The 23,644-nt window shown below is 42.1% G+C and overlaps 2 protein-coding genes across 3 annotated transcripts; both read right to left on the bottom strand.

The window, feature by feature from the left end:
• Positions 1-2,602: 2,602 nt before the first annotated feature.
• LOC115147868 (uncharacterized) lies at positions 2,603-11,670 on the bottom strand. The gene is made up of 9 exons (XM_029690135.1): positions 11,581-11,670; positions 11,116-11,224; positions 10,012-10,209; positions 8,797-8,871; positions 8,198-8,305; positions 7,397-7,552; positions 6,994-7,077; positions 3,111-3,557; positions 2,603-2,896 (listed from the first exon to the last, which is right to left on the bottom strand). Exons 2-9 carry the CDS (start codon positions 11,182-11,184, stop codon positions 2,603-2,605), a joined length of 1,431 nt encoding a protein of 476 aa, XP_029545995.1. The 5' UTR covers positions 11,185-11,224; positions 11,581-11,670.
• A 3,851-nt stretch (positions 11,671-15,521) lies between these two features.
• Positions 15,522-21,844, bottom strand: LOC115147354 (tetraspanin-1). 2 transcript variants are annotated; one of them, XM_029689562.1, is made up of 8 exons: positions 21,713-21,844; positions 19,810-19,891; positions 17,904-18,119; positions 17,390-17,464; positions 17,059-17,166; positions 16,699-16,836; positions 16,395-16,487; positions 15,522-16,113 (listed from the first exon to the last, which is right to left on the bottom strand). In XM_029689562.1, exons 2-8 carry the CDS (start codon positions 19,864-19,866, stop codon positions 16,060-16,062), a joined length of 741 nt encoding a protein of 246 aa, XP_029545422.1. In that variant the 5' UTR covers positions 19,867-19,891; positions 21,713-21,844; the 3' UTR covers positions 15,522-16,059. The 2 variants fall into 2 exon arrangements, with proteins under 2 accessions (XP_029545422.1, XP_029545423.1); XM_029689563.1 differs by having other exon boundaries at positions 19,810-19,896; positions 21,713-21,801.
• Positions 21,845-23,644: the final 1,800 nt, after the last annotated feature.

The following is a 23,644-nucleotide window of genomic DNA, read 5'->3' as shown; positions in this document are numbered from 1 at the left end:
TGTCTTTTGGCGTTAACTAGGCCACTTAGCGATACGCCATGACGATGATCGGATCCCCCAGGCGTTGAACTTGGCAGCGTCGCCGTGCCCACACCAAATAACGAATAAGCCCCCCATCGTCGTCGCTCTGCCCCTATTCCCTCCCTCCCTCGCCATGGGAACCAGGCCATCTTTAAAAACGCAGGAGTGCTCGACGAAGCTCCCACAATGCAAGAGGGCTGACATCTGTCTCGCTAAGTGGGCGCACTCTAGTGCTCCTTGTTTGTTCCAATCACCCCCGACCCCCCTCCTCCATCCTGTACCCTTTCTTTTACTCTCCCCTTCTCTCTGTCCCCCTCTCTCTCTCTCTCCCCTCTATACTCTAGTGTTCCTCCTGTGTTCCCATCACCCTCCCTCTTACCTCTCTTCTATCTCTCCCCTCTCTCTCTCCAGAGAAGAGAGGAAGGAAGACGAGTCACATGGAATGTGAGGAGGAGAAGGGGAAGATATAGGGCGAAGAGATATGAAGCTTTTTGCTCATGAGATCGCAATCTCAAGATCACTCAGTACTTCCCAGCATATACTGCATAACCCCCCCAACTATATGCCGAGATGACTTCCCTTTCATCATTATGTCAATAAGCAAACATTCAACATCAGTCTTGGAATATCCAGTCAGTCTGTTGATTAAATATCTTGGGGCGGCAGCGTAGCCTAGGTTGCAAGTTCAAATCCCCGAGCTGACAAGGTACAAATCTGTCGTTCTGCCCCTGAACAAGACAGTTAACCCACTGTTCTTATGGCCGTCATTGTAAATAAGAATTTGTTCTTAACTGACTTGCCTAGTTAAATAAAGGTAAAATAAAAAATGTGCACGCCAAATGGATGATTGAGATGCAGAGCTCAGAGAATATGTTAGTTTACCTTCATAACCTCCCCACTCAACAGAGATGGGAAATAACAGCCCAGACCTTCACCTCCTTACTAACCAGACCCCCTTATTTGATTCTATATGTTAAGTCCAGAGCAAATGTTTTTCTCGTCCAACTCTTTTGTGGAAATATAGCCGTCAACCCTTTGCAAATGCAAATGTAGGCCTAAATCCATGGGCCTCAATCAATGCAAGCATCCCCCATAGCTTTATAAAACACTGAATGCAAAGTAAGTAAGCGGTGTTATTGACAGCATGCCAAGGCTAGGCTACACAATGTAAAGAAGAGCCTCCTTTATATTCCACTGGGGATGTATGGATGTGTGGGATGAGTTCATTTTACCAGGCACACACACACACGCGCACGCGCACACACACACATGCACTCACACACGCACGCACAAAGGTCCAGGTTCCAGGAAATAAATGAATAATACTTGCTTTAGGCCCCTAACTGAAAACACTCAAGTGCATCTGCAGGTTTAAAAGCTACAGTCTGAGATCTGGGACACTGTTCAATAGTCATTTCAACTAATGATATAGCCATGGATTGTTGAGGAATGGAACTTAGAAATGCCTCATAAGCTCAGTATAACCTTAAAGAATCATTGGTACAACAAATTTGAATTTTTGAGTGGTTACATTATCCCTCAGTTTTATACCAAACCAAGTTGTGGGGTGGGGCCACCGTTTTGCTGAAACACAAACTCCAGATTGTGGATTTCAGGATGTCAAGAAGAATTCCCACCACAGTGAAAGAGCCAGGGGAGAAAGAGACAAGATGCCTGATACATAATGCAGTGTCTTATGCTGAAACAATTCCCTCTGTTTGCTCCTCTAAAGTGCCCATGTTCAATGCTCGTGTACACACCAATTCTTCGTCCCAAATGGCACCCTATCCCCTATAGAGTGCACTACTTCTGACTATAGTGCACTAAATAAGAAATAGGGTGCCATTTGGGCAGTTAACTGCTTTCAGATGTAACTGGAGTGTGGTGAAACTGCACTAAAACATTTTAATAAAACATGGAGGCTGATACTACTGGAATACTTTAGTGCATGGAATACTACATGTTTTCTATGTAGATTCTCATGGAATACTACATGTTTTCTATGTAGATTCTCTTGGAATACTACATGTTTCCCCATGTTTCAATATAGATTCTCTTGCATGAATCAAAGCACATCAAGGGTAAAAACCAACTGACAAGCCAAATAGATTGACATTTTTATTTCACAAAAACAAAATGCAGTTCAGTTCAGATTCAACATTATTACACTGTCCAGAGTGGATAATTATTTCTGCCGTAGGGTTGAACAGAAATGTTCATGACTAAAAATGTTAGTCACTTGTCAACAATCATTGGTGGCACTTGCCTCCAAATCGTTTTTTCACTGAATTAGAAATTCAGACTCACACATACAATACACATAACCAATGTCCACATCTGGCATCACAATATAAATATTGTCTGTCCAAAAACAATGAATCAAGTCATCAAAACAGGCTAGAGCAGGTGCTGTGAGGGGGGAAACGAGCATTTCGGGCGATATTTTCGTTGTGCAAAAATGTTGCGTTGCAATGTGCAAAGAATACTGTAAACTTCCTTATAATCTCGCAGTGTGCGTTTTCTAATTCGTACAGAGCTTTTGCACTAGGAAAATGTCTCCCTTAAACTACAGTTCCTTCAGTTATAAGTGCATGGAGGCCACAGCCTCGATGTTCCCCTCCTCACGACCAGTCTCACACTTGCATTCTTCCACCACCATCACGCGCTTCTCCCGCACCTCCATCCCACAGCGCAGAGGCACCGTCACCGTGTGGGTCTTGGATGGAGCGCAGCGGGAACAGGGCGCACGGCGGTGTCCCCCTGTACCCGTCAGCCTGGCAGACTCCCAACCAGACGGGACGAACAGCGAACTGCATTGACCGAAGCACAGTTTGTTGTGGACCGTCACCGCGTCGCAGCCCTCGGACGTTATCCGCTGTACATGGAAGATCGATTTAAAAAAAAAATTAGACTAGCATAAACACTTTTCGTATTTTGATGTGTCAAGCCTTAGGCCCTACTTATTAAAAAAATATCCCTTTTAACTTTCTAATTTAGTCTAATCATTTGATTAAACATTAGGCCTACTGTCCTCTATTGCCCTACACCATCTGTGTCATTGTTAACCAAAATTGAAAGGTCTGCCTCACCTGAGTAAAAGGCACCGCGGCGCAGCTCTGTCTGTTGGCAGAGTCCTTCAGACTGAGGGGCAGCGACATAGACATGGTCTTACTGTGGTGGCTCTTATCCATGGCCCTCTGCCACATCTCAAATCCCTGCCTCTTCTTCATACCCACCCCGCCATTGCCCTGACCGTCGTGGTGCAGATGTGACAGTGGATGCAGAGGCACCGCAGCTGCTTTGGCATGGAGCGCAGCAGGGCCAGGGCGACCCGTGGACAAGAAGCCTGGGAAAGGTATTCTCGGACCCGGCGCACCTCGGGGGAAAATCCCGCCTCGTCTAAAAAGACCCGACAGACCCGGGTTATTGGGGTTGAGTTTGACTACTTTGACCGTTCCCCGAATGGGCTCCTGTTCATCGACTGGACCGTTACCGGATGATTCAAAGTCCCGGCTCGCGCCATTCGTGGGAACGCTCTTGATGGAGTTGTGAGGGAATGGAAGAGACAAAGCCACAGAAGAAAATGTGGACAAAAACACAAAGTTGATGAAGAAAGTCATTTTTTTCCCAACAAAAAGAGAAAATCTTCGATATTTTGTTCCAGATTCAGAAAAACCTAATCATTCCCCAGCAAATAAATCAATAATCAATTGGTTGTCTATATTTTAGTGGTTCAAGGTTCCAAATGGAAACCTTGCTGTCAGTCTGGGCTATGAGACACTGGAGTTGGTGGCAGCCTTTTATAAGGACCAACCAACCCAGCCTTCACCCCAGCCTTCACCTTTCATTACATGTGGTGGTAAAGTCATAATGGGTTTATGTTCCGTGGGTATAAAGCCCAGCTCCCTTGTTATGGCCCATCATAATGCCATTAGAGTCCTGTGTTCTCTCACCCATGACCTGATCAGTCACTGGCTGTCTGGAGTTCTAGAACCCTGCTAGGAGTTCCCATGGACAGGCTCGATGTTAACTGACACATGAACTTTCCCATCCCCACCCCCCCCTCGACCACTTTCCCATAGGCAGCTTCTATCTGTTAGACACCTGCCCAAGTGAAGTTTAGAATAACTGTTACTGAGTGAAGTGACTGTTAAGGAGACCAAAGATTCACGCACTACCGTAAACCCCTTTGGATTAAAGTGTCTGCTAAATGGCATATATTATTATTATAACTCAATGTTACTTAATGTTCCCAGACATGTGACTGACCATGATACTGTGATTCTGCCTCTGACACTTCAGATATATTCCACAAGAGGGAGTAGTTGTCAAAGAGTTTTCCTGTTCACTAGACTGCTAATCATCACAAATTCACATACAGAGAGACACCCACCCTCCCACATCTACCATAAACCGTAAGCAGTCTCTAAGAACAACAACCAGTCTACTGACAAGGAGGCTTCATCTGCAAGTCCCATTTATTATGGTGTTGTCTCTGGTCTGGTTGGCCTACCATGCCTGGGTCAGGCTCTGTTCTCTGTGTTGCTGCTGGTCTAATAATAGGTGTTTCCTAGTCTGACGAACAACACTACTGACACCATCATGGACGCCAACTGAAACAGACACACACACATTAGGCCACGGGAAACACATCGAAGCATCATTAACACACACCACAGGGGGGAACTATATCTCTGTCTAACTTTGACTCTTTCTGAAATAGGCTTAGTCGGCTTTGCTGACAGTTCACTCGTGGTAATGGTGTTGTTCGCGTCGAGCACGCGCACACAGAGTGCATGTGGAAACTATGTTTTAACACAAAAGTCTAACTTTGAGGCTAAGTTAACGTTTCAGTTCATTTATGTTGGGGTGGTGTTAGTGGTTGTGGAGTCTCTCAGGAAGACAGTGTCATGAATGGCGTCATTTCAATAGTGGATGCCAAGGCAGATAAGACTAAGTCTGTATCCCAAATAGCACCCTATTCCCTACTTTACATGATGCACTACCTTTGATCAGAGCCCTATGGGCCCTGGACAAAAATAGTGCACCATATATGGAATAGGGTTCCATTTGGGATGCAGACTTAGTCTTATCTGCTTTGGCATCCACTATTGAAATGACTCCATTCATAACACTGTCTTCCTGAGTGAGAGACTCAATAACAGCCAGCAGTGATTGTGTTATTTTGTCTGATCCATGTTGATTCACAAGGTCAATTTACTGTATAAGGCTTTCATTTACAAGATGGTGATCACAATGGAAACCACCTGTGGCTGTTAGTGGCCAACGTCTCTACCCTCTAGTCATTTTGTCCCCATATTAGTTTGGGCAACTCCCATCATATACACTACCGTTCAAAAGTTTGGGGTCACTTAGAAATGTCCTTGTTTTTGAAAGAAAAGCACATTTGTTGTCTATTAAAATAACATAAAAGTGATCAGAAATACAGTGTAGACATTGTTAATGTTGTAAATGACTATTGTAGCTGGAAACGGCTGATTTTTAATGGAATATCTACATAGAAGTACAGAGGCCCATTATCAGCAACCATCACTCCTGTGTTCCAATGGCACGTTGTGTTAGCTAATCCAAGTTTATCATTTTAAAAGGCTAATTGATCATTAGAAAACCCTTTTGCAGTTATGTTAGCACAGCTGAAAACTGTTGTTCTTATTAAAGAAGCAATAAATCTGGCCTTCTTTTAGACTAGTTGAGTATCTGGAGCATCAGCATTTGTGGGTTAGATTACAGGCTCAAAATGGCCAGAAACAAAGAACTTTCTTCTGAAACTCGTCAATCTATTCTTGTTCTGAGAAATGAAGGCTATTCCATGTGAGAAATTGCCAAGAAACTGAAGATCTGGTATAAACCTGTGTACTACTTCCTTCACAGAACAGCGCAAACTGGCTCTGACCAGAATACAAAGAGGAGTGGGAGGCCCCGGTGTACAACTGAGCAAGAGGACAAGTACATTAGAGTGTCTAGTTTGAGAAACAGACGCCTCACAAGTCCTCAACTGGCAGCTTCATTAAATAGTACCCGCAAAACACCAGTCTCAACGTCAAAAGTGAAGAGGCGACTCCGGGATGCTGGCCTTCTAGGCAGAGTTGCAAACAAAAAGCAATATCTCAGACTGGCCAATAAAAATAAAAGATTAAGATGGGCAAAAGAACACAGACACTGGACAGAGGAACTCTGCCTACAAGGCCAGCCTCCCGGTGTCACCTCTTCACTTTTGACGTTGAGACTGGTGTTTTGCGGGTACTATTTAATGAAGCTGCCAGTTGAGGACTTGTGAGGCGTCTGTTTCTCAAACTAGACACTCTAATGTACTTGTCCTCTTGCTCAGTTGTACACCGGGGCCGCCCACTCCTCTTTGTATTCTGGTCAGAGCCAGTTTGCGCTGTTCTGTGAAGGGAGTAGTACACAGGTTTGTACCAGATCTTCAGTTTCTTGGCAATTTTTCACATGGAATAGCCTTCATTTCTCAGAACAAGAATAGACTGACGAGTTTCAGAAGAAAGTTCTTTGTTTCTGGCCATTTTGAGCCTGTAATCTAACCCACAAATGCTGATGCTCCAGATACTCAACTAGTCTAAAAGAAGGCCAGATTTATTGCTTCTTTAATAAGAACAACAGTTTTCAGCTGTGCTAACATAACTGCAAAAGGGTTTTCTAATGATCAACTTGGATTAGCTAACACAACGTGCCATTGGAACACAGGAGTGATGGTTGCTGATAATGGGCTTCTGTACGGCCATGTAGATATTCCATTAAAATAAATCAGCCGTTTCCAGCTACAATAGTCATTTACAACATTAACAACGTCTACACTGTATTTCTGATCAATTTTATGTTATTTTAATAAACAAAAACAAGGTAATTTCTAAGTGACCTCAAACCTTTGAACGGTAGTGTAAGTTTGGGCAACTCTCACCATATAAGTTTGGGCAAATCTGAAAGGACACTTACCTCCATGACACAGATGCCAGAAGCGGTGGAGCCAAAGATGACGCTCTGGTCCTGGATCACATTGATCAGTTTGGTAATGCAGCTCTGGTGACGGACAGATAGATAAAGAGGACATTACCATCTGTTCCTTCACAAGACATGGCTACTACCCAAGTTAGGATTTGGCCCTTAGAAATAGGCAACGGAGTAATGGCTTTTGACACTGCTACATTGACCATAGTTTCTGGAACCATGCTGAAAAAGACAAATGTAAGAAAATATCCAAACCAACACAGTTTGATGTGGGTCAACACGATAGTGTAAAAGGGGTCAAAGTCGTTCCAGCTATGGTGGATGTGTAACCAGGCCAGCTCGGTATAGCTTGGTTTGGCTCGGCTTATTCATGTGGAAAAGTGTACCCTACCTTTGGGTGTATCAGGCCCAGGGTGGTGTCGAGGCCGTCGCAGGCGGTGCTCGTCAGGTCAACACAGCACGTCTTGGGGTACAACAGGCCAGTGTTAGCACTGAACACGGAGTTCGTGAAGTCAGCCGTGGAGTTGTCAAAGCCACAGCACTTGTACTGCACACAGTAGAGAAAGGCAGAGCGTTGAGACAGTGGGCTTCTATTGGTGCCCATTGACAATTTTGTTTGTTTCTTCCGGAGCTTTTGCACATGTACAGTGAAGGATGGTAGCTCTGGTCTGAAAACCAGACCTGTTTTGTGCAAACATTCTACTCCTTGTAGTTCGTGTCATATGCCAAAGTTTGTCATGGCAAGGAGAGGCAAGGAGTGGAATGATAGACTGGTACCCAGGGTATGGTAGATCCTACTGGTATTAAAGCAGCAATCAGCAGTAAAAACAATAACAAAGCATCCCCCCCACCCGTTTGGGTAAAAAGCTGAGGGATGAGGCTGGAGAAATACAACCACTCAAATTCAGAAACAGAGATATGGATTCAAGGACTGACCATCCATGATATCAACATCATCGTTGTAACCATGTTTTTAGGCTATATAGTGTTTGTTTACATTTACTTTGTTAACAAACATTGGAGTAAAACAAGCTTACAGTATATTTTGGGTTCTGAACTAAGCTCATCAGGCATTTTATAAGTTATATACTTCAAGAATCAATGGGTACATATAATGAATTTATAAGTCCAAAAATGAATGTAGCAACTGCTGATTTTCCCTTTAAAGTCAGAGTTCACATAGCCCACTCACATGGACCATGATGGTGTTCCAGGCTGTTGATATGGGGTCTGCAGCCGTTGGTCCCATATAAGACATCCGTAAAGAGTCCTTACTGGCTCCACGAATCATAACCTCCACCTGAAACACAGGAAGTCGCTCAATCATTTACCCCAGTGCTTGACTTAATCACGCCAAGAAAACTTTACAGCATCTTTGTAGCAGTTCAGACAGTAAGGCTGTGTGTGAATCATCTGTGCTTTGTACAGTTTCTTTGTTGCAGTTTAGACATTGAGCGTGAGTAGATCATCTGTGCTAAAGACAGCATCTATTGTACTTTACAGTATCTTTATTGCAGTTTAGACAGTGAGAGTGAGTAGATCATCTGTGCTAAATACAGTATCTTTGTTGCAGTTTAGACAGTGAGGATAGGGTCAATGTGGATTGTCTGTGCTTTGTACAGTATTTATTTTGCAGTTTAGACAGTGAGGGTGTGAGTGGATCGTATGTGCTTTGTATGGCATCTTCTTTACAGTTTAAACAGTGAGGGTGAGTGGATAATCTGTGATTTGTACATGATCGTAGTTACAGTTGAGCCAGTGAGGGCGTGAGAGTGGATCGTCTGTGCTTACCAGATCTTTGTACACCAAGATGAAAATAACCCCAGTAACCTCAGCTGCAAACATCATAGACACGATGAAGAAATACTGTCAGATCAAAGAGAGGGTTAGAATCAACCACATCATAGTTCATAGGTGAGCAGGGTAAGAACTGTACACTCTCTATACCTGTGCATCCCCACTTCCTGGTCTCCTGTGACCTATGACCCAACATATAGTTCCCTCTAGTGTACAAATTAAAGTGACGCTACAGCTGTTTTGTATAATTTCGCTCAGTAGTTTTGAAAGTAGCACTCACGAGCCAAAACGGGGCCCTGAAAAGTGTGCACAATTGTGTACGTCGTCATCCATTTCGTATGATATGCTACGTCCTAAAAAATATATATTTTTCAAAATCATGCAATTCTTACGCTACGTTAGCAATTCCAATTCGTATGATATGTTACGAATTTGTAAATGCTTAAGATCCCGTTCAATCTCTTTAAGCGGAATACACAAAGACTATAGAGCAACCATCAAATCTCTCTGTGGAACTTGCCTAGCACATCTGATTCAACTAATAATCAAGCCCTTGACTACTTAAATCCGTTCAGAAGGACACATCTTGGAACGTTCAGATAGAAATATGTTATGTAGAACAAACATGTGGAACAAGGAATCATGTCGGCTATATTCATGGTATTACTATCTGCAACGTTCGACAACATTTGGCAACTGAACGTGGCCCAGGTGTGCTAGTTCGGGGCTACAACAAAATTGTGAAACATCTGGGGGTCCCCGAGAAGAGGTTTGAGAAACAAGGGTATAGACTATACAACACAGCAACCAAATAAGTAGGCCAAAATGGCTCCTTCTAACAGACTCAACCATTACCAAGCCTTTATGAAGACTACACTCCACAAAAGTGGCCCACCTCTCTTCTAGACTGAGCCCCAAATGGTAGCCCCCCCCCCCCCCCCATGTTATACTGTTGATGATGTTTATATCTTGTAAAACGACAGGGGGAATTTGTTATTTTGAATTTCATGTTTGTTTTATTATTTAAAAGTGGAACATGAATTGCCTCATTCAAGTCACGAGTGTGTCCAGAAGTTAAAGAGTTTATTGACCCCCTTGCCACCCTCTGGAAGTCACCCTCGGAATTTCGACAACAACACGCGTCAACAGAGGGCCCTCAGAGCGAATTGGTAGGGGCGAGGGGGTGGTTTGGGATTCACGGTCTCTTACCAGCATGATGAGGCAGCGGTTCTCGCTCCAGGCCCCGTAGCAGCCAATGAACCCCAGCAGAGACAGGATGGCCCCCAGGCACATACACACATAGCTGATGGTCACCAGCTGTGCCGAGAAAGAGCCCATCACCTGGACAAAGGTGGCCGCCCCGTACCTAATCCACACGCCTAGGCCAAACAGCACAAGGCCACTCACCTGGATGGGGGAAGAGATAGACCATAGAGTTAGAATGACTACAATGGATTCACCTGGAGGGGGGTAGAGATGGACCATAGAGTTAGAATGACTAGAATGGGTTCACCTTGAGAGGGGGAAGAGATGGACCTTAGAGTTAGAATGACTAGATTGTAGGACCTTCTGATTGAAGACAGTGTCCCGTGGGGGAACTGGTTAGGCAACCATATTGGGTTAGAGAATGAGATGTGTATCCATGAGATTGAGGGTATTGATAGAGTGTATTGACATTGGACATACTGATTGGGTGAATTAACATGAGATTGATCATATTGATGCATCATTTTCGTGTTTTCCTCAACATTTACTGTGGATGTGGGCTAAGAGTTGTTAAAACTAGATGCTGAAATGAATGCAGGGCCTCAACTAAACTATATGGAATTTAAAACGTTGGACTATCCTGAGCATACCATCTGTAACACATAGGGACAGTTTCCTAGAACAGATTAAGCTAAAAAGCTATTTCAATTGAATTTTTTGGGGTACCAGACATATACAACAAAACATACAATGTGGACACAGAGGATATCACTTGAAAGTATGAATTAATACGCTTGTTTCCAAAGTGGTGCTCGATGGTAAAAACAATAACACATTATGAGCCAAAGGGAAGACAAAATTACAAACAACCATAAATACATTCATTTATATTGACATCCTAAAAAGTGGCACCATGGAGACTCAAGGGAGATTCTCTGATTCCCTGTGGTCTGATGATTCTATGGAACTTTCACTCCAACCTACATGTTGTAGTGAATGTAGTCGTTCTGCAGTGCGGGTTTGATTGAGGTCCAGCCTAATAGCCTCTTATGGTATGATCTACAGATGAACCCCTCCAAAAAGCACACAAAAAAACGGTGCACTTACAAATATGATGCCACTGAGTAGCATCATCAGGTACCTCAACAGGCCATACAGGTGATGTAGTCTGGACATGGCGGACTGCGCTGTAATGTCATGAACCGCTTGGTTCAATCTACGGAAACCATACATACAGGTTAACATTTTTGATAGACCAATAATCTGGTCATTTTCAATACTCAAGGTTGTTGTTGAATTGTTATCTATCATTGACATGACAAACACTCATTACATGCAAAAATATTGTTATCCAAAGTTAGTTAGAAGTTAACTAGCTACTATAGGCCTGGATATTTCATATTCATTTTGGCAAATGTGCATTTTTAGCAAGTTATATAACGTTAGCTAGCTAGCTACAGTATCACCCATGCTTCAATAATGACCAGAAGAAGAAAGATAAAAGTTAAGAAATTCCTTATTAGTTGTTCAATAATTTACAAATTAATCAGTTGCACTTGCATTCTTAATGACCTTTTTGTAGGCTACAAGCGGTAGTTAGCTAACCCAGCTGACAAGCTAACTTGCTATTGGTATCTTCTTTTGGCAGGGGCACGACTCCGAACCTTCATGACAATGCGCACCCGTTTCCAAGGGCAACGCAGGTCCGGGTCATAATCAGAGGTGTCACAATTAACATTTTGTAACAATAGATGTAGCTCGAGGATACAATGTAGATAACTTTATTTCTATTGTCCTTTTCAATAGCAACCTGGTCTCAGAGCATTTCATATTATTCTGTATGTAAATCTATTACACTACAGCATCATCGGAAAGTATTCAGACCCCTTGACTTTTTCCACATTTTGTTACGTCAGGCTATTCTTAAACATTTTTTTTATTCCCTCAGCAATCTACACACAATATCCCATAATGATAAAGCGAAAACTTTATCGGTTTTTAGAAATGTTAACAAGTGTATTTAAAATAAAAAACAAATAACTTATTTACTTAAGTATTCAGTATCTTTTCTATGAGACTCGAAATTTGTCCTGTTTCCATTGATCATCCTTGAGATGCTTCTACAACTTGATTGGAATCCACCTGTGGTAAATTCAATTGATTGTACATGATTTGGAAAGGAACACACCTGTGTATATAAGGTCCCACAGTTGACAGTGCATGTCAGAGCAAAAACCAAGCCTTGAGGTCGAAGGAATTGTCCGTTGAGCTCCGAGACAGGATTGTGCCAAGGCACAGATCTAGGGAAGGATATCAAAAAATTTATGCAGCCTTGAAGGTCCACAAGAACACAGTGGCCTCCATCATTCTTAAATGGAAGAAGTTTGGAACAACCAAGACTCTTCCTAGAGCTGGCCGCCCGACCAAACTGAGCAATCGGGGGAGAAGGGCCTTGTTCAGGGAGGTGACCAAGAACCTGATGGTCACTCTGTCAGAGCTCCAGTGTTCCTATGTGGAAATGGGAGAACCTTCCAGAAGGACAACCATCTCTGCAGCACTCCACCAATCAGGCCTTTATAGTAGAGTGGCCAGACGGAAGCCACTCCTCATGAAAAGGCACATGACAGCCCGTTTGGAGTTTTCCCAAAGGCACCTAAAGGACTCTCAGACCATGAGAAACAAGATTCTCTGGTCTGATGAAGCCAAGATTGAACTCTTTGGCCTGAATGCCAAGCTTCACGTCTGGAGGAAACCTGGCACCATCCCAACAGTGAAGCATGGTGGTGACAGCATCATGCTGTGGGGATCTTTTTCAGTGGCAGGTACTGGGAGACTAGTCAGGTATGAGGGAAAGATGAACGGAGCAAAGTACAGAGAGATCCTGGATGAAAACCTGCTCCAGAGCGCTCGGGACCTCAGACTGGGGCAAAGGTTCACCTTCCAACAGGACAACGACCCTAAGCACACAGCCAAGAGAACATAGGAGTGGCCCAGCCAGAGCCCGGACTTGAACCCAATCGTAAGTCTCTGGAGAGACCTGAAAATAGCTGTGCAGCAATGCTCCCCATGTAACTTGACAGAGCTTGAGAGGATCTGCAGAGAAGAATGGGAGAAACTCCCCAAATACAGGCATGCCAAGCTTGTAGCGTCATACCCAAGAAGACTCGATGCTGTAATCGCTGCCAAAGGTGCTACAACAAAGTACTGAGTAAAGGGTCTGAATACTTATGTAAATGGGATATCAGTTTTTATAAATATTTTTGCTTTGTCATTATGGGGTACTGTGTGTAGATTGAGGGGGGAAAGCAATTTAATACATTTTAGAATAAGCCAGTAACGTAACAAAATGTGGAAAAAGTCAAGGGGTCTGAATACTTTCGAAAGGCACTGTATATAGTATGATATGTTACATTTTGTAGGGTATGTATTAATTTAAGAATGTCCACCACCCAGTTCGTATGATATGTTACAAATTACAATAAAACATACAATATGTTACAAAATATAGCTAGCTGGCTAGCTGGCTAATGTTAGCTAGGCTAGGGGTTAGGGTTAAGGTCAGGGAAATGGTTAGCTAAAATGGTTATGGTTAGCTAAAAGGGTTAGGGGAAGGGTTAGCTAACATGTTAAGTAGTTGCAAAGTAGCAAAAAAGTAGTAAGTAGTTTCTAAAGTTGTCCGTGCTGAGGTTCAAACTCTCAACCTTTGGGTTGCTAGACGTTCGCCTTATACGCCCACCCAGTCAACCACCCTGCTTTCATTTAATTAACCCTCTGTTATCCTGTTGGGGTTAGGGGGCAGTATTTGCACGGCCGGATAAAAAACGTACCCGATTTAAACTGGTTACTACTCTTGCCCAGAAATGAGAATATGCATATAATTTGTAGATTTGGATAGAAAACACTCTAAAGTTTCTAAAACTGTTTGAATGGTGTCTGTGAGTATAACAGAACACATATGGCAGGCTAAAACCTGAGAAGATTCCATACAGGAAGCACCCTGTCTGACCATTTGTTCTCCTTCTGTGGCATCTCTATCAAAAATACAGCATCTCTGCTGTAACGTGACATTTTCTAAGGCTTCCATTGGCTCTCAGAAGGCGCCAGAAAGTGGAATGACGTCTCTGGGCGAAAAACAGCAGGAGTTTTTGTGAGTTGTCAGGCAGGGAACAATGACACTGGAGATGCGCGTCCACGAGACGACTCCATGTTTTTTTTTTCAGTCTTTGAATGAATACAACGTCGCCCGGTTGGAATATTATCGCTATTTTACGAGAAAAATAGCATAAAAATTGATTTTAAACAGCGTTTGACATGCTTTCGAAGTACGGTAATGGAATATTTTGAATTTTTTTGTCACGAAATGTGCTCGCGCGTCACCCTTCGAATACTGACCTGAACGCACAAACAAAACGGAGCTATTTCAATATAACTATGGATTATTTGGAACCAGAACAACATTTGTTGTTGAAGTAGAAGGGTTGGGAGTGCATTCTGACGAAGAACAGCAAAGGTAATCCAATTTTTCTTATAGTAAATCTGAGTTTGGTGAGGGCCAAACTTGGTGGGTGTCAAATTAGCTAGCCGTGATGACCGGGCTATCTACTCAGAATATTGCAAAATGTGCTTTCGCGGAAAAGCTATTTTAAAATCTGACACCGCGATTGCATAAAGGAGTTCTGTTTCTATAATTCTTTAAATAATTATGTATTTTGTGAACGTTAATCGTGAATAATTTAGTAAATTCACCGGAAGTTTGCGGTGGGTATGCTAGTTCTGAACATCACATGCTAATGTAAAAAGCTGGTTTTTGATATAAATATGAACTTGATTGAACAAAACATGCATGTATTGTATAACAATGTCCTAGGAGTGTCATCTGATGAAGATCATCAAAGGTTAGTGCTGCATTTAGCTGTGGTTTTGGTTTTTGTGACATATATGCTTGCTTTGAAAATGGCTGTGTGATTATTTTTGGCAGGGTACTCTCCTGACATAATCTAATGTTTTGCTTTCGCTGTAAAGCCTTTTTGAAATCGGACAATGTGGTTAGATTAACGAGAGTCTTATCTTTCAAATGGTGTAAAATAGTCCTATGTTTGAGAACTTTGAATTATGACATTTTGTGGTTTTAAATTTGGCGCTCTGATTTGTCACTGGCTGTTGAATAGTGTGGGACGATTTCGTCCCACGTACCCTAGAGAGGTTTTAAGTAACCATACCAAAAGTAACATATCATACTAATTTGCGTTTCACAGATTTACAATTACTATATTACATCTAGTCTGAGACCAGGCTGTCAATACAGGTAAAAGTGATTCATATCATAAAATAAAAATACTAACAAAGACAGGAGGAAGGAGAATGAAAAGAGTAGCTCATTAAAATCATACATTAAAAGCATCTTCATAAAACTATTGTCTTCAGCAGGGATTTAAAAAGAGGCACTGAATCTGCAAGTCTGATCTAAAAAGTAGCCCAGAAGCCAACTTTAGGTGAATATGATTGAGAAACTATTGCAAATAAGAACATGTTTAATTTCCTCGTAAAGAATAGAACAAGAAATAAACAAGTCAGATTGAATGTGGTCATTTCTAAACTTCAATATTTATATGTACAAAATGAGACACTGTATATCCATTCAAGACAGTTGAATAAAAAAGAAAAAAAAGTCTTGCCAGTTAGAGCAAGTGTAAAGCAATCACCTTCTCAAAACATCATACATTCATGTAAAGTCTTCAGCTTGAGCAAGAAACAAATAAGGATACAGAGATAAAGGAATCTAAATTACACATAAATAAGTACTGAATCCATACAGTAGGCCCTATACAGTATATGTGCACAGATATTGTTGATATACCATGGAGGTGATCGATTCACAACAGGGTTTTGAACAAGGCTCCTTCCTCTCTTGTTTTTCTTTTATAATTGAAATATTTTAATAATCTTTGGTGTTTGAAATTAAACATGTCGACTGAAGGTGTCAAGGTGAGGCGATGATGATGATTAAACAGGCGTGGTCATGGATGGTCCTGGATGTCGGGGTCCTCAGTGCTACTTGTTACCAATCTGTTGGTAGAGAACCATTGACACCACCATGGCAGCAATCTGAAACGATGACAGGTCACAAGTGTTAAGGGAATATAATGGTTACATTCCAAATGGCACCCTAATCCCTTTATAGTGCACTACTTTTGACCAGGACCCAAATGTTATCCTAATCCCTTTACAGTGCACTACTTTTGTGTAGGGCCCAAATTGCAGCCTATTACCTTTATAATGCACTACTCCTGAAGAGGGCCCATAGGGCTCTGGTCAAATGTTGTGCACTATGTAGGGAATAGGATGCTATTTGGGATGCAGAGAGTATTGTAACAGGTGTACTGTACCTCAAGAGCAGCGATGCCCAGTCCAACAGCTCCAATGATGACAGCGTTGTCCTCGATCAGGTTCAGCAACATGGTAAAGCAGCCAGTGACATTCTGGGGAGGAAACAGTACTCCAGTATTAGAATTAGATAGCTGCATGGGGATTCAGTGATTATAAACACACAAACACAGGCTATTAAATGTAAAACCTAGCCAGGGGCAGGAGTTTTTCATGACTATGTGACCCAACCAAGTGTAAGGAAACCCTCCTGGTCTAAACACAGCACATCGGATGACCCTGTATGGTACTATTAGATATCTGTACCGAAGTTTCAGCAGCAGCAGCAGTTGCACAGGTTGTAGTTTTACTACAACATGTTGGTGGGTACATAGGGTTAGTTGAGATCTCTTGAAAAGGGGATCCATTGAAGTCTGTGTAATTGCGGTATCCACAGCACTTGAACTAGGAGGGAAGCACAGAGACACAAATCATTATGACATGGTAGCATCTACAGAACACAGTAAGCAACTAGCTTAGCCAAGCACCACTGCCTTCTCTGAAACCTGTAAATAATCTGCATAAGAACATATGCATTTATTGAGTACACAAAAGTGCGCTAATAACATCCACTGGCAGAGTGGCAGTAAATTCACTACTTAATGTAGTAGTATGAATGAAGTATACCTGTTCCATGGTGCCATTCCATAGTGAAGTCAGGCTCTCATCCTTCCCATAGTCTTTTTTAATCGTGGCAACAACCTTCTCACTAAGGTCCTCAAGAACTTCCTTAGCCTAAAACATACAAAACAGAACACAAACCCATTTCCACAAATTCAGAGAAGCTTTACTGTCCCAACATTAGGCAATTTGATTTACTACTGTATAAAAACTGTTTTCATCTGCCAATATGAACAAAACCACCACCAGCACAGCCAAATAAAGTTTCAAACGTTCCCCCTATTTACTAATTAGTGCACTGCTTTTGACCAGGGCCCATACAGTGTTAACCACCTACCAGTGGTTGGAAGACGAGGACCACCACGCACCCAGCCACCTCTGCAATGAATATGATCAGGATGATGATAAAGAACTGGAAAGGAACAGACAAGTAGACAAGTATACAGTGGTTAAGGGTTTGATAGGAAACCCCCCCCCCAAAAAAAACAAGGAGTCAAAATTATGACCAATATGATGGCAGGTCAGGATGATGTTAAAGAACTGGAACGAAACAAAATGGCGACAGACACGCATACAGTGAGGGCTTCATAACAAAGCAAAAGGTAATGGGTCAAAACTATCACATTAGATCAAAGGTCAAAATTCTATAAATATATCATGGTGTATATCAACAAAGAAAGTCATTTTACACAACAACAAAAAAAATACAAACCAAAAAAAAGTAACAAATAATGAATTAATCTTTCCATACCAGTATGTAAATTCGAAAAATAAACAGAGTAAAAGTCAAGTTGGTATTTGTATTAAATCGATTTCTGAATATTTATGTTCAATGGTCAAAGATGACACACCAGCATCAGCATACACCTGGACTCCTTCATGGCTCCACAGCATCCTAGGAAGCCCATGATCAGCAGGACCCCTCCGACCCCAATGAGCAGGTAGGCCACGTTAGCCAGCTGGCCCAGTTCTACTGGGGCGTCCTTAATGTTGTCTAACACTCCCAGGAGAGAGCCACTGTCCACCTTCACCCACACCCCCACCGCCAGGATGGCCACACCCGCCAACTGATTCACACAACAGGGAGGTGGGAGAGAGAAAGAGGAGAAATAGGGGGAGGGGATAGTTTTAGTGTTTGGAACAATGTTGATGAAGAGTACAGGGAGTATACTTTGAATATTCTTTGAAAACTCTAAACCATATCATTAGAATGCGTCGTGGAGTAAAGGTGAGTATAAGTGGGGCAAATGTCAACATCATACAAAATACGGTCATCTCTGCAACCATTACCTGAACAATGTTTGAAAGAAATCCCAAACCCTCAGTAATTAGCGAGTATGACAAGGCAGGTTATTCATCTTCTTACTGTGACTAAAAATGACATACAATATTAATTCTGAGTAAATTATAACCAGATCGAGTATATAAACTCAGCAAAAAAAGAAATGTCCCTTTTTCAGGACCCTGTCTTTCAAAGATAATTCATAAAAATCCAAATAACTTCAAAGATCTTTATTGTAAAGAGTTTAAACACCGTTTCCCATGCAGTGTAGTCCACTGTCGCAGGACTACACAGGACTGGAAAAGTGTGCTCTTCACTGATGAGTCGCGATTTTGTCTCACCAGGGGGTGATTGTCGGATTCGCGTTTATCATCGAAGGAATGAGCGTTACACCGAGGTCTGTACTCTGGAGCGGGATCGATTTGGAGGTAGAGGGTCCGTCATGGTCTGGGGCGGTGTGTCACAGCATCATCGGACTGCGCTTGTTGTCACTTCAGGCAATCTCAACGCTGTGTGTTACAGGGAAGACATCCTCCTCCCTCATGTGGTACCCTTCCTGCAGGCTCATCCTGACATGACCCTCCAGCATGACAATGCCACCAGCCATACTGCTCGTTCTGTGCGTGATGTCCTGCAAGACAGGAATGTCCGTGTTCTGCCTTGGCCAGCGAAGAGCCCGGATCTCAATCCCATTGAGCACGTCTGGGACATGTTGGATCGGAGGGTGAGGGCTAGGGCCAATCCCCCCAGAAATGACAGAGAACTTGCAGGTGCCTTGGTGGAAGAGTGGGGTAACATCTCACAGCAAGAACTGGCAAATCTGGTGCAGTCCACAAGGAGGAGATGCACAACATACCAGATACTGACTAACTTTTGATTTTGACCCCCCCCCCCTTTGTTCAGGGACACATTATTCCATTTCTGTTAATCACGTCTGTGGAACTTGTTCAGTTTATGTCTCAGTTGTTGAATCTTGTTATGTTCATACAAATATTTACACATGTTAAGTTTGCTGAAAATAAACGCAGTTGACAGAGAGAGGAAGTTTCTTTTTTTGCTGAGTTTAGGTAAAGTGTTCCTCAATACACAAATCTATCCTCACAAAGATATGACTGTCATTTATGGTCCCTGTGGAACTTGGATGAGACACATTCTTGTTCTGAAGTGCACTTTCTTATCCTGTTCGCTCTCTGAATGACCTTGAAAATATCTAAGGGGTCATTGACCCTAACAGGTCAGGAGGCTTGGGTTCAAAATGGCGTTTATGTGGACATCTACAAGTCCAGAGTGCTAAAGAGGAAAGGGGAAGTGATAACTTAATTCAAAGCCATCAGTACTATAAAACCTTAGTGAACTTAACAGTATATTATGCTACAAACAGAAGCGTTCTATAGACTGTTTTGGTGTTAGTATTCTGATGGAATATAGAAGATGGGGGATAATTGAATGTTAGCTGAATACAAGTTTAAACTTACAAAGATGGCTCCATTGAAGATGAACATCATAATCTTGAGAAACCCGGAGCAACACATCTTTGCCGTCTGTTGTTTCCTTCTCCTGAAAAACACGAGTTCGACAGAGTTTAGGAGATACACTTGGACATACAGCATATTTAGTCAGTTACGGTTTCAGGCCAGTGTGTGTGTGTGTGTGTACATAAAACTGTAGAGTTGTAACTAGACAGTCAACCTGCCTGGTTACAAGACCACAGGATGTTATACCAGGCTTGTCTGAGTCATGTTACAATGATATAGGGCCTCCATGCCAGCATCCATATTAGTTACACATTAACCAGGAAGAAGGAGACAGTTATGGGGCCAAAGCAATGCTCTCTAAATTTAGCATTTTATTTGTTTTCATGTAGAAATAAACTGGGTTTGGAGTTGAAATGAACAATCAGAAAAGACAACCACTGAACCAACATTTCCATTTTGTAAAGCTGTGTTGTTTGCCAGCCAAATTCTAAGACTTACCAATCACAATATCGCTAGCTTCCTTATTTCAATTGGCAGTGTAACACCCCTCAAAAAGCCTTAGACTGGTAATACGGATCACACCTCGCAAGACAGTACCAGTCCATCTCTTTTACTTGAAGTCGGAGCTACTTGGCAGATAACTGTTAATTAATGGGTCCTGGACAAAAGTAGTGCACAAGATATGGAATAAGGGGTCATTTGGGACACACTCAGAGTTGATGTTTTATTACTAGAGGTATTTTACAGGCATTGGTATTATTGGAACAGTGAAGGAGTCTTATCAGAATCTTCCTGGCAGTCACTGACCTTCAGTAGCATAGAAAACACCTCCATGAGATACAGACACTTAGTTATCAAGACCCATAATAGCTTTATGGTCCGCTTCTTCAGTAGCTTGTTGGCTTTCGTGGGAATTGGAAAAGTATCACTGGACGGGTCCAAGCCTAGTTGATTTGGCCAAAGTTGTCTAGTGTAGCCTATTGTACTTTATTATCATAGCAAAGACTCCACAACACACACAGACATATCGTTTTGAATTATTATGTCAATCCTGTATTTGTTTATACCCTCTTCTCTAGTAGCTTGCTGGCTTCCCGTGAACTGGAGAAGTGTCCTTGGATGAGACCAAGCCTAGTTTAATTGCCAGAATGACCAGGTTGTTCCTTATTGCTGTTTATGCGTCACTGTCTTTAGTATACTTTGACAACTTTAACCTGGTACCCACAGGGCCATAAACATCCCCGTGACCAGGAAATAACAAAATTGAGAGGCAGAATGTTACCGGACTACATGTTCTTAAAATAAAGGTAAGGGTGAGTTTCCCGGACTAGGAATACATCTAGTCCTGGACTAAAAAGCATGTGTCTATGAAACTGGCCCTAAATGTGACCTATCAACAACACCATCCCAGGAGTCTCAGTTTCCCTCTAGGTACATGACTAGTGTATGAGAATGCAGCAGCACCATCAACATATTAACAAGTCATTAATAAGTTGCCATTTGATCTCATGACTGTTAGAACTTTAATGTGACCCAGTCTTTCATCCATTGGGCAAAGTTCTCCCCTTACATACAGGGAGGTTCAAACAGCAGAAACCTGATTCATGTTAATAAGTCATTTATTAATCCCCAAAATCATCTCCCTTCTTACAGACAAAAAAAAATATTTTTTATGTAATGTATCAGCTAAATTGAACAATTTCCCTGGATGTATATGGTCTGACTTTCTTTTGCAAATTAGATGCAAATGTGACCTGTGTCACAAAATGTATTACATTGAGTATTTGTTTATTTACTGAAGAAAGTACTGGGTTTTATGTAGCACATCAGACAAGTATGATTATATCATTCAAGTTTGTGTAGTGGATTATTTTAAATGGAGTAGAAAAATTGAGTCTCTTACCTGAGGTGAGGTGATGACTGTTGAGGTCTGAGAGGAGTGTTCGTCTCCAACAAGTCTCTATCTGGCCCTTTATCCTCACCCACCCCCACAGGTCTCACACACACACACACACGAGGGGAGGGAGTAAGTGACCAACGCAACACAGATTGGCTTCTAGTGTAGGACAACTTCCTGGAGGCTAAAGTCCTACTAGAGGGAACTTTATGACGGAGGTGAAAACACACACACACACACACACACACACACTCTCTCTAGAGGGTGAAAACACGACTATACAGGGCATTCAGAAAGTATTCAGACCCATTTACTTTTTCAAAATGTTGTGACGTTACAGCCTTATTCTAAAATGGATTCAATAAAACAATTCCCTCAATCTACACACATACCCCATAATGACAAAGCGAAAACAGGTTTTTAGAAATGCTTGCAAATAAAAAACAGAAATACCTTATTTACATAGGTATTCAGCATCTTTGCTATGAGACTCAAAATTGAGCTCAGGTGCATCCTGTTTCCATTGATCATCCTTGAGATGTTTTTACAACTTGATTGGAGTCCACCTGTGGTTAATTCAATTGATTGGACATGATTTGGAAAGGCACACACACCTGTCTATGTAAGGTCCCACAGCTGACAGTTCATGTCAGAGCAAACACCAAACCATGATGTCGAAGGAATTGTCCGTAGACGTCAGCCAGAGCCCGGACTTCAACCCGAACAAACATCTCTGGATTGACCTCCCACAGTGGTCTAAGGCACTGCATCTCAGTGCTAGAGGTGTCACTACAGACCCTGGTTTGATCCCGGTCTGTATCCGGCCGTCATCGGGAGTCCCATAGGGTGGTGCACAATTGGCCCAGCGTCGTCCGGGTTAGGGGAGGGTTTGGCCATCATTGTAAATAAGAATGTGTTCTTAACTGACTTGCCTAGTTAAATGAAGGTTAAAAAATATAAAAATACCTAAAAACAGCTATGCAGCGACACTCCCCATTCAACCTGACAGAGCTTGAGAGAATTTGCAGAGAAGAATGAGAGAAACTCCCCAAATACAGGTGTGAAAAGCTTGTAGTGTCATACCCAAGAAGACTTGAGGCTGTAATCGCTGCCAAAGGTGCTTCAACAAAGTACTGAGTAAAGGGTCTGAATACTTATGTAAATGTTATTTTCAGTTCCTTTTAATACATTTGTAAATATGTCTGAACCTATTTTTGCTTTGTCATTATGGGGTAGCGTGTAGATTGAAGGAAAAAAACTAATTTAATACATTTTATAATAAGTCTAATGTAACAAAATGTGGAAAAAGTCAAGGGGTCTGAATACTTTCCGAATGCACTGTATGCTGAACTTATGTCACATTCCTCTTCAGGATCTATTGAACCTCAAGAAGACAAAGTATTTCAAACTCCCTTTCCTTCAAAAGGTATGGTATTGCACTCCCTCAATGTTTACTGCGTGGCCCATCATTTATTTATAGACCAGGAAAACTTTTTGTCGTAACCTGCACACGTTGACGTCACTCAGCCAAGTGTTCTGACCTGTCGCTAAGTCCAATAAGCACTGCTGTAAAATGTTTTGCCAACAACCCAAATGGCACCCTATTCCCTATGTGGTGCACTACCTTTGACCGGGTGCGATTAGGGACACGGCCAAACCTATCCCTCAACTCTATTCTTATCCCTTTTCTGAATGGAACATCTGGAGATAAGTAACATTTAGATTATGTCTAAGGTAGACGTCAAATAACCGCAAACAATGGCAACAAGTAAACTGTACTCCAACACACTCAAAGAAATTCCCAAGGAAATGTATTCGTACATGTTGACTGACATGGGAGTTGATAGCATCACCTTACACTATACAGTCATTAGAAGCCGCTTCTACGACTGAACCATTGAATGAGGAAGTCACTACATGTTACTAAGCAGTTACTGT

This window comes from Salmo trutta, chromosome 14 (assembly GCF_901001165.1).
Source record: "Salmo trutta chromosome 14, fSalTru1.1, whole genome shotgun sequence".
Classification (NCBI taxonomy): domain Eukaryota; kingdom Metazoa; phylum Chordata; class Actinopteri; order Salmoniformes; family Salmonidae; genus Salmo; species Salmo trutta.
Note: the sequence above shows the minus strand (reverse complement) of the source record. Positions and strands in the feature narration are given on the sequence as shown.

Coding starts and splice junctions, on each gene's coding strand:
- LOC115147354 (XM_029689562.1), bottom strand. CDS start 19,866: ATGTGTTGCTCCGGGTTTCTCAAGATTATGATGTTCATCTTCAATGGA. Junction 16,488..16,698: donor CTGCTGCTGCTGAAACTTCG/GTACAGATATCT, acceptor TTTCCTCCCCAG/AATGTCACTGGCTGCTTTAC. Junction 16,114..16,394: donor TGGGCATCGCTGCTCTTGAG/GTACAGTACACC, acceptor TCATCGTTTCAG/ATTGCTGCCATGGTGGTGTC.
- LOC115147868 (XM_029690135.1), bottom strand. CDS start 11,184: ATGTCCAGACTACATCACCTGTATGGCCTGTTGAGGTACCTGATGATG. Junction 8,872..10,011: donor ACCGCTGCCTCATCATGCTG/GTAAGAGACCGT, acceptor TTGATCTGACAG/TATTTCTTCATCGTGTCTAT. Junction 8,306..8,796: donor TCTTGGTGTACAAAGATCTG/GTAAGCACAGAC, acceptor CCTGTGTTTCAG/GTGGAGGTTATGATTCGTGG.